General features: G+C 34.1%; 1 protein-coding gene across 1 annotated transcript; it reads left to right on the top strand.

Moving 5' to 3' along the window:
• Positions 1–221: 221 nt before the first annotated feature.
• Positions 222–10,660, top strand: LOC144446171 (BRISC complex subunit Abraxas 2-like). The gene is made up of 9 exons (XM_078135920.1): positions 222–296; positions 1,360–1,450; positions 2,477–2,513; positions 2,930–2,996; positions 3,419–3,618; positions 4,958–5,086; positions 5,391–5,475; positions 5,743–5,869; positions 6,668–10,660. The coding sequence occupies exons 1-9, from the start codon at positions 222–224 to the stop codon at positions 7,144–7,146; spliced, it is 1,290 nt and encodes a 429-aa protein (XP_077992046.1). The 3' UTR covers positions 7,147–10,660.
• The last annotated feature ends 580 nt before the right edge of the window (positions 10,661–11,240 follow it).

Genomic DNA, 11,240 nt, shown 5'->3' with positions numbered 1-11,240 from the left:
CAGGTGGTGAACATCCAACAAGTGACGTCATGGGTAAATATTTCATTTGCAAAAATAATAACACTGTCTTATTGAACAAGCTAGGTAATTTGAAATTGCTATGGTTAGATTTTTTCAGTTTGCTTCAAAACATTTTAGTTTGTTTCATTTTGGTCACATTCGTGACTTCGTCATCGCCAAAATTAATTTTAATACAGTTAGAGGGTCTCATTCATTTCAAGATGGCGTCTGTCAATATCGCTGGCAGTCTCTGGAGTTCTCTAATTCTCGATCATACAAATTGTCCTGGAGATCAGGTAAGAATAGCATATTATTAGACAGAAGTTAAAAGTAAGTGTTCATTTCTGTGAACTAAAGTACAAGAATTTTCCAGCTAAGGAAGATGTTTCTTTCGTGGGGAACTTCCTCCCGAGTGAAGAACTCATTCAGTGCACCGAAGACGAAGTACAGTTTGACACAGCCACTGTTGACTCTACATGTATTACATACAGCACATGAATATTACAATCTCTGTCAAATATGTACTAAGAAGTGCACATCGTTCGAAATGATATAATTGTTCGTATGACGATAGCCCCTTTTGATTTAAACAAGTTATTCGGGCTAAAAGAGTTATATTTATTACGCCATAACAAATGCGGAAGTCGAGATGAACGTAACAGTGATGTTACCGGTAAATGGTGTGAGTCATTGCTAACACAATCCTGATAGTGATCGGTTTATGTTTTATTATTGGTTTATACAATATGCCGCTATTTGCATATTGAACATTAAGGATGTCGTCTCAACTCAAGATAAACAGTGCAAGTGTAGGACGTAGTACACGAGTAATCTGTATGTTACTGTAAAGTGTAAGTTACAGTGTAACCATGGATGTATTAGGGGAGACTAACAGTGTGCGGTATTAAATCCTGGTGGCAGCGTGACAAAGCAATGTAAACAGGTTGTTGGTGTAAGTTTGTGTATGAAGCCATGAGTGCAATCAGAACATCTCATTTAGGGGAGGAAATAAGACTTACCCCCACCCCTACATTCCCAGTATCTGACATATTTGTCTGACTGCTAAAATATGAAGTTCTTTACAGTATGATTACTTGACATAAAATAATGCAGGGAGGCCACTTCCTGTTATTGAATTTGAGAAAAAACAACACATTGTAGGTGTGATAGCTTTCCTTTTCAAATATGTCACACTCTTTTCAGAAATTTTCAGTGAACATGTTCTTTGTAACCTACCATTTTCACTGTAATTTAAAACACTAACATACCACCTTGATGAGGGTGAGAACATATTTGTTTTTATCATGTATAGCTGTAGATCATTCAGTCACATTGCATTTCACGTTTCAACTTTTACAGGAAGGGTTCCTGATTGGTGAAGTTACATCTCATTTTACCAGTACAACCACAGACACACAAGAAAGACACAAAAAAGAAGAAGTATACATAAGTATGTTAATTCGTTTAATTTATTTCCAGCAGTATAATCTTTAGAATATGTCAATAAACCGTCCTTGAATGAAAGATAGAAATACAATAGTTATCATTCGACTGAAAGTGAAAGATTCATTGTTGTTGGCCCTCCTTAATTTCTTGAGCTTCAAATGTGTAGGAAATTATTTTAGGGAATCATGTCTATAATGACAAATCTTTCAGTTGAAGTTATCATGAAGTAATCTTTCTGGTTTTGGTAGATATCTAGGGAATGCACGACCTTGGAACATGACCTCGGAGCACATGTAACTTGAACACATATTATTTGTACAATCAAGGCCACAAAACCTCTGTCATAGAGGTAAACGTTCTAAGTTTATACACAGTATATTTGTTCCGGTTTCAGGCTATCGAGTTCAGGAATGGGAAAGGCCAGTCGTGACATTTAGTGTGAAAAGATATTTGCAACATAGAAAATTGCAATTTATATATTTTGTTATTCCAGACATGTGTTGGACAACTTGTAGATAATTTATATAAGTGTATATATGTTCCTGCTTTTGGTAATTTGATAAAAAAGTAAAAGGTATCACACTATAGTTGTAGTGTTACTCTTATATGTATTCGCTGTACTTCCTGCTATCAACATGTGATAGATAGAGGCATTGTGAGGTATTATATATTCCGGTATGAAAATCATACATCGTGTACATTTTACAACTAATGGTTAATGGAATATACATGCACTCAATATACATTATAGTATTATACAGTTGACATGTGGTGTGAACATGAAATACCAGTTTGTGTATTTAGTGCAATAAACATAGAAATAACACATGGAAGATATTAGCTGGGAATTTAGTGTTCATAATTCATAATTCATAATTCATAATTCATAAAGATAACAATCATTCAGCAGGTCTTTAAATGATGCAGAAAAATAATTTCAGATCAATCTTTAGTTGATGAATGTTATAAGCTAAACTTTCACAGTAATGTCAAAATTGATTTATATGCCATTTTCCTTTATTTTTTTCAGATGTATATTCATATTATCCATGTGTAGGATTAGGAAGGTATGTACATATAGTATATATGCAAATGAATGTACGTGGCGTAGTATCATATTCTCTACACAGAGGGGGCACTGTCAACTTTGTTCTATAATACCTCTATCATCTGCTATTTTGCATATCACAGTAAGGAACAACATCTTTGATGACGTAATGCTATGCTGGGACTATATAACTCACTTTCGAACTAAGAGCTCACACTCTCACATGATCACTTTTTTAAAGAAATTTGTTCTGTCTTTATTTAAGTAAGAATATGTTTGTCAAAAAATACAAACCAGCTTAGAATTTGAAAATATATGTCCAGTTTTGCTAGTATGGGCACTTAGGAGCTGACATGACGCTTTGTAATGTGTTGTCATGGAGACATTTTGGGGTGAAAGCAGATCTCTTTCAACAACATCTCTTCTCTGTTTCAGTTTTTACAACAGCAAAGGGCATGTGGACCAAGTCAAGTTATTATCAATGCTAAAAGAAAACTACAAGGTATTTGTTATAGTTAACAACTAAGATGTAATGCTGTTTTCCATCTTTAGTTCAGTTTTCAGACTCAACCTTGTATGAGTATGTCTTTATATTCTATGGTCTAGTGCACACTTTGTGTTATGATAAACATAAGTTGGCAAGTCTGTAGATCGTAGTAAAAGTTAGAAAGCTCTTGCAAACAGATACATCGTGATATTCTTCTTGAATTTATCGACAGTTGTGGGTGATGAATGAAGTTCAAGTGGTATACCCTTCCATAAGAGGGGTGCTACTTGTGAGAATGCACGCTCACCATAAGACTATGTATTACAACGGGGTACATGCATGAAGTAGACTTTTTTCGTTTGAGCGAAGTGTACAAGTTGCGGGTTTACCGTTAACCATCATGGATCAAAGATTATCATATCACTATTTCATTCCAGCATGTTATAGGATGGTATAAGTTCAGACGAATGACTCCATTGGATATGTCAATGAGAGAACGAGCACTTCATCAAAGTCTGCTAAATTCTTTACATGGAGTATCAGAGCAGACTTTTATCTTTGGACTGTTTACTCAGTACCCTAATGGATGTGTCACTACGCATTCTATGGACTGCTTATGTACTGTATACAATGGCAGGTAAGGAATGCTGTGTAGTCAAGTGTTAAAATGTGTTAAACTGAAGACACATCTGTTGAAATAATCCTATATGGATTTACCCTTTCAGAATTATTGAACAGAAGTATAGTTTTGGAGTGTGGTGTAATACAATTTATTTAGATTGGTTGGTTGTGTGGATGACTCACAATAGAAAAGGGGTTCGGAAAACAGCAGACTGTAATAGAAATGACAATACAAGCAAGTAGTAGAATACACTGGGAACTCTGTTCTTTATATGCACGCGCGTTCCAACTTGTAACTGAAACTTACATCACACAAGAATGCATGTGCACTCCAACCTGTAACTGAAACTTACATCACACAAGAATGCATGCGCACTCGAACTTGTAACTGAAACGTACATCACACAAGAAATTTTGATTTGATCGTCTGCCTTATCGTCGGGCTGCGTGCTGATTGGTTGATTATGTATGACGTATGACCATATAATGAGTTCATCAGAAACGGCAACAATGTTAACAACAACAACGTATAACACAAAATATGAATCAATAAATGTAATTCACGACAGGTTGCTTGCATGCTTGCTTATGGTATCATCAGTTGAGCATATGAGAGTTCTCTAAGTTTTCATTGAACTGTTGTATCTTTTAGTTATGTATAGGAACATAGTGCTAGGATATCAGTATCTTTGATTAGGAGTGAATGAGTCAGATCCTGTTTTCAACATTGATTGGAAAGAATGCAGCTTTCATTATTTCAGAGTGTACTGTTAGCCAGACAAATGTTTGCTTATTTTTTGGAGGAAAGTTCAAAGAAAAAAAAGATGAAAATATAAAGTCATTAAATGATTAATATGACTTTTGTAATCCTATGTAAAAGCCAGTTACTATAGACTCAATACAGAGCAAAGTGTAATCTCATGGACTCTGTTGCAGACCAAAAATTTACAGAATATTCTAATGCGGAAAATAAATGGTTTATAGTATGTGAAGATCTAAAGGAATTTCACTGTTCTAACTTCTATGCCACATGTTCATGAGAAATTAACTGATAAAATTGCTAGTAAAATTATAGTGTAGTGGTAGATCCATATGTGCATAAGTTGTAGGTTCCAAGCATTATTTTCATCACATTCACACAACAGTGTCTATTTTGATCATGAAAATGAAAATGAAAATGACAACAGCCTGCAGGTCAAATTTTGTTGATAAAAAAACAGTTTGGTGGCAGCTTGCTTGAAGACCTTGATGTTAAACAAATCTGGTAAATACTCCTTTCAGTTTGAATGATAGTATTGTCTCTGTTATTACATTTTAATTTTATGTGATACGTCAATCTTTTGTTTTGATTTCAGTGACTTTGTGCCTGTTCCTGTCAATATTATTAATCTCGGCAACACAGAGAATTCTGATTACAAGTTATCGTCCAACTCTGTCATCAACACTTCCTCAGGAATTTACAGCAAGGTCTTGGATAGTTTTAGGTAACTTGAATTTTTAAGATATTTTAAAAACAATGTAAATTTAGCACAAAAGTGAAACTTTGACTTGTGCCATAATTTTGACACAACAAGGTTTGTATATGACTGTAGACATAGCAGAATACCTACAGTACGTGTATTTTGACCAATTTACTTTACAATTAAACTACTGTATGCCAATTTTACTCTATTTCCCCTTCCTGTTCCCAAACCATAACCAACACACTCAGAAGATGATCCATAGTACCCAATATATAAATTCATACAGATGTTAATAATGTATATTTTGAATTATAAAATATTACAGGGAGCAGTTTTTGGATGGTAAAGGACAGTTACATTCCGTGAATGCAATACAGGAGATGAATACATCCATGCAGTCCAAACTTGTTGTAAGTATTATTACAGAGAGATAGTCCGGAAAAAAACATTTTTGGAGTCTTGATTGTAATTTTCATATACTGTGCCTTTTTGTAATTTAATGTTCCAGATATGGCTTGTCAAAAACAGCTACTCATCTTCCATGAAATTGGTGTAAAGTATAAAATATCAAGACATTTACATGCCTCCCTTTGTCAAAATAGCATTACATAATGTTACATAACCAGAGACTGGATGACCTTGTCAATGATATAAACTTCTCTCCTCATCTTGTTTAGTCTCTAAGGCAAAATGTTGGAACTAGTGAAAATAATCTACAAGCTCTCTTTACTGAAGTCAAGGAACTCAGAAGAAAGGCAGAAGAGAGGAGGAAACAGAAAAAAGCTGAACAGAAACAAAAACAAGGTGAGATATTATAAATTTAGATAATACTGACACCAAGACTATTGTTAGATTAACTAAAGTTATACATTATGGCCACATGATTATTATAGTCTGGATGCCAACTATGGTAAGTTTGTGGTTGTGTGACTGGACATTTAATGGTAACAATACTGTAATAGGAACTAGACTATGTGAGTGGACTTTTGATGGTAACAATACTGTAATAGGAACTAGACTATGTGAGTGGACTTTTGATGGTAACGATATTGTAATAGGAACTAGACTATGTGAGTGGACTTTGATGGTAACGATATTGTAATAGGAACTAGACCATGTGAGTGGACTTTTGATGGTAACAATACTGTAATAGGAACTAGACTATGTGAGTGGACTTTTGATGGTAACGATATTGTAATAGGAACTAGACTATGTGAGTGGACTTTGATGGTAACGATATTGTAATAGGAACTAGACTATGTGATTATCGTGGTTTTATTTCATTTATTTGTTGATTTATATTTTGATTTACTTTTAAGGGGACCCCACTCAAGCAAATAGAGACATTTTCATAGACTATGGGTTCTGGAGAGTCATTTCATGATTTTACATCACCTACAATTACTTGCGATTTCAAAGAAGCATCAAGTTGATCTTGTGCCTGTAAAGGGTATCTTTGCTATGGGCTATTGCATCATGGGAGTCAGCAGAAATAATATATTCATGGTTGCAGAGTGAATATTCATGACTCTTGAGTGTTTATTCCTTTCAGTGTAAACATCACATTTGTGCAATTAACATTCTTTTTTCACAATTTTATAGAAGACCAACAAGTTATTGAAATAAGAGAAGAATTAGAGAAACAAGAAATCAGAGAAACAGCTCTACCTGTTGAAGACTTTGTTCCCATGGAAACCAATGCAGCTGCTATGGAAAATGATGATGGTCCAAGAAATGAAACTCCTACAGAAGAGGAACAGGAACAAGCTGTGCCAGTGGCATCAAGTGATCCGTTTGCAGGAATGATAAGTGAAATGAAAGATTCCATTAGGAAATCAAGGAATACTAACTTTAAAAAGCAAGGATTTTCTGAATCAAGTCGATTGACTGGGAAACAGAAATCAAAGCAAGCAAATAGTAATGTAATTGATGAAGGTGAGACAAAGGAAAGACACAAGAAGAAAGATACAGAGAGATATGAACGGCTAATGGATGACACAGATGAGAACAGTGACAGTACACACATTTCCAATCAAAGTAGTAACATTGATTATGAAATATCTAACTCTCCTGTCTTTTGATGTCTGTCATGTGACAACCATGTTACATCTTGATAACATCATGTGACAATTCTGTATTCTCATGTGACAACCCAGCATTCTGACATCTTAGCAACATCATGTGACAACCCAGCATCCTCGTGTGCGATCTTGGTAACATCATACGACTACCCCTAGTGCTCATGTGACTATCAGCCATGTCATCTGACTACCTATTCATGTCATATGACAGCTTGGAACATCATGTGACAAACCTGGAATATCATGTGACAAGGCTTCAGTTCACACACCATTTGCATTCTTCAGCTGCTGCCCATGGTGGTCGGATCCCAAAACCAGGCATTGCATACTGTACTTATATCTTGCATATTCAATCAAGCAGCTAGAGTAGTCATGTAACCTTGTCAATTTAGATATCAAACAATACACCTTGCATGTACATATAAATGTAGCAGCATAGTTATTACAATTACCTATTCAAAATAGTTAAATTAGACAGATGTAGTATTTCTCTAGGAGTAACCATAGTAACGATAAGTTGGTATAGTCAGCTAGAATACATCTTTTATTGCCTATAGTGTTATTGTAAAGAGGCCTGTCAGTTTAATAACGTATATGTTTTATGTAGTCTATAAATTTTATCAAACAGAAACATATACCATAACTTTCATCATTTGTTTTGAAACTAGCATTTTCTTAAAAAATGGTCACAAATACTCTTTGATATAGTAGTAGACACAATGTATGTTTACTACACAATGATAGGCATTATATTGTCATGGTAACTGACATGAAATTTTACTTACAAAGAACGAGACTGAATAGGCATACAATGTTGCAGAGGTTGCAACAGTCATACATGACTTTTGACATGAATTTGGTGGCAAACATTACCTTATTCTTGAAGCTTCGAGGAGAAATACTAGGGGAAATGACTTCCATTTGAAGATTAAAAGACTATGAAGGCTTAAAGTATCTACTACAAGATTTATCAAGTATCTATTACATTGTATGTTGTTGAATTGAAAAATATAATACCAGTACTCTGGTGCAAACTCTCCATTCGAATGACATAAACCCTAATATGGAGTTGTGATGTCACTCTTCAAATGCCCAAATATGGAAATGTGATAATTATGACATTAAATGCCCAAATATGGAATTTTTATGTCACATGACATAAAATATCCAAATATGGAAACATGGTCACCTTTCATCAATCTTGAATATTTCAGTATATATATATATGGAAACAGAAATCAGAATATTTTAACAGTTGATAAATATTGAAAATCAGTTGTATTTACAACAATGTTTGTATGCTCTTTAAGGAAAGAGTTTGCATGAATCAACATTTCGTACCTTTTACTACAAAATGTGTTTCCAAAGTTCCTTCAAAAGTAGCTTATATTTCAGTTGGAAAGTTTACATGACTTTTTTATTTCTTTATTATTTAAACACTTGAATTTCATTTCTCTTCCATCTTCTCACAGCACTGCCATAAACAGCTCTCTTTTACTACTTTATAATTATTTTGCTTGTGAAGAGAAAAACAGAGATATAGTAGTAATGATACTAAATCTTTTTAAACATAGTCAAGCTGTTCCTTTACCCCATGTACATACAACAATAGACCAATGATGAGGCTGCTTAGTCATAACATAGTCGTTATCTAACAGCAAAACTTCAATCAAGGCACATTTATGTATGGCAACACCTAGCTCAGTCAGACCATGGATGTACCCTAATACTAGTACACCCACGGTCTGATAATGTTTTAAAATAAATGTTCAGTGCTTGGTACAATGCAAATTACATTTAAATTGTAAAGGTTTATATCTGCATTTCATGGCAATGAGGTAATATTTTGTTTTGAATCAAAACCTCTCAGTCTTAATTCTTCCCTCTTTGAAATCAGTAGTTAGTTGAGTAGAATATTATATTGAAAATGAGACACAACATACTTCTCGACAATTTTTCCTTTCTTTCATGCACAAGTATATATTATTTTTATTGTAGTATACAGTATTCTGAACATATTTATTGTTTCAATTTCAAAATGATGATAAATTTTAAAGTATATTACAATTTCAATGAGACTGAAGGCTTCATGACACTGCTGTACAATATGTTGATTTGAATTAGAAACTGTATAACTTAATCACTTGCCATAAAGGACAACTTGGAATTCTTATGACAAATACTTGGCTGGAAGAGCTATTCAAATAAGGGGTCATATACATAATTAGAGTTGGGATAAAAACTAAATACTTTTAGTTAGGCCCCAGACTCCCACCCCATCCCCTTCTAACTAAATTGGCCAAAATTGAAAATTGTTTCAGACAGCACAATCAATTTCAAATCAATATGTAGTACTATGAATACAAAGCCAGTATGGAGTGAGAAAAAAGTTCTTTTATTGACACTTTAATATGTTAGTGCTGTGCATTTACTATAATAGTGATTTGATGGCATTTTTAAGAAAGAAATATATGTATTTTGGGGTACAAAAAGATTCCATTACAGCTGTAAAAATAAAATTGTTTTTGTCACATGAGAACTAAAATGGTTCAATCCCCCCCCCCACCCCCAACTAAAAGAATTCAGTTTTTACTACATTGAACTATTGATCTTACTCCTGACATGCTTGAAGCAATACAACTATTGAACAATACCATATAATCGAAGGTCTCATTGAAATAAACTGCATCCTGCTGAGTTGCCTCTTAAAACTTTCAATTCATCAATTTTCTATATTGTGGTTACCAAGAAGATTTCTGTATATTATCTATTAGAGTCCAAAATAAGTAAGATTGGTAACTTATTGTCAGTCTCTTATCAAAGGAAAATTATTACATATGTACCTGAGATTACTTGCATTGGTGTACACGCATACTAGTGGTATTTGCACAGCAGTGCAATACCGAAAACATTATTGCATACCTGCATGCAAATGATCATATAGTATCAATTTTATGGAAATTTATTGTTTCAGAAAAACATAACAGAACCCCATGCCTCGTGCTTGCAGTGTTTTCTGATGCACTTTCACTTGCTATGCTCATGAAAGTGGTCAGACAGAACACTGCAAGCACTCATGCAAATGCCCCGAGTACACCACACTGGCACATCATGGGGTTCTGTCATGTAACTATTTAGTGTGTTATAAATAGTCAGCATGATGGTGTAAATTTTTACCTGAATCAAAACCAAATCTTGCCTACAATCAACTCTCCTTGTAAAATCTGTGTTGTCCACTCTACAATTTAATACAAATATTTCATCATATTCTTCCAAAGAGGAAATTATTATTTTTATCCAATTTACCAATTTTTTTATATTTATATGATGTAATACACAGACTACTTGGTGTGAATTGAATAAAAAACAACTCATGGCAATACAGAGTTGTAGTATTCAGAGAGAAAGATGACAAATGTATACAATGTAGTTGTTGGTTTTATGATGATGTGTGTTGAGTAACTACTGCTTAGTTTGGTGTATTCTTTGATACTTACATCATATGCCAATTACAAGCCAGTGTTTAGTTACTTTATAATAAAAGTCATAAAATGGATACTGTGTACTGTATTCTGTTATTGGATTTGTATAGGTTTGCTAGATTGCAGATCACCCTTTCCAACGTGAGTAGTTAGTGCTTCACTCTCTGTATTAGTGCACCACCAATGCCTTGACTATCATTCGTGGTAATTCATGGTAACAAAATGCTCTACGCTTCAGCGTGAAACAGCTCATGAATATTCAGTGTTCAACCATTGAATAATGTCGACTATCTCCCATGATGCAATAGCCCATAGCAGAGATACCCTATATAAAGGCACAAGATCAACTTGATGTTTCACTGAAATTGCAAACAACTGTATGTTATGCAAAATAATGAAATGACTCTCAGAACCCATAGTTTATGAAAATGTCTTTATTTTCTGAAGTGGCCTTCCCTTTAAAGAAAGTGACACCAACATGTAGACTGTGTCATGCATGGTAAAGACTACATTCACACACCCACTGCTTCATCCTCTGTAAGGAAGTGCATCACCAATATTTATGTTAATGTTTGTACTCTACTGTACATGTTGACTGTACTATACATGGTA

This window comes from Glandiceps talaboti, chromosome 15 (genome assembly GCF_964340395.1).
Source record: "Glandiceps talaboti chromosome 15, keGlaTala1.1, whole genome shotgun sequence".
In the NCBI taxonomy this organism is placed as follows: domain Eukaryota; kingdom Metazoa; phylum Hemichordata; class Enteropneusta; family Spengelidae; genus Glandiceps; species Glandiceps talaboti.
The sequence above is the reverse complement of the archived record's forward strand: the minus strand, read 5'-3'. Positions and strand labels throughout refer to the sequence as shown.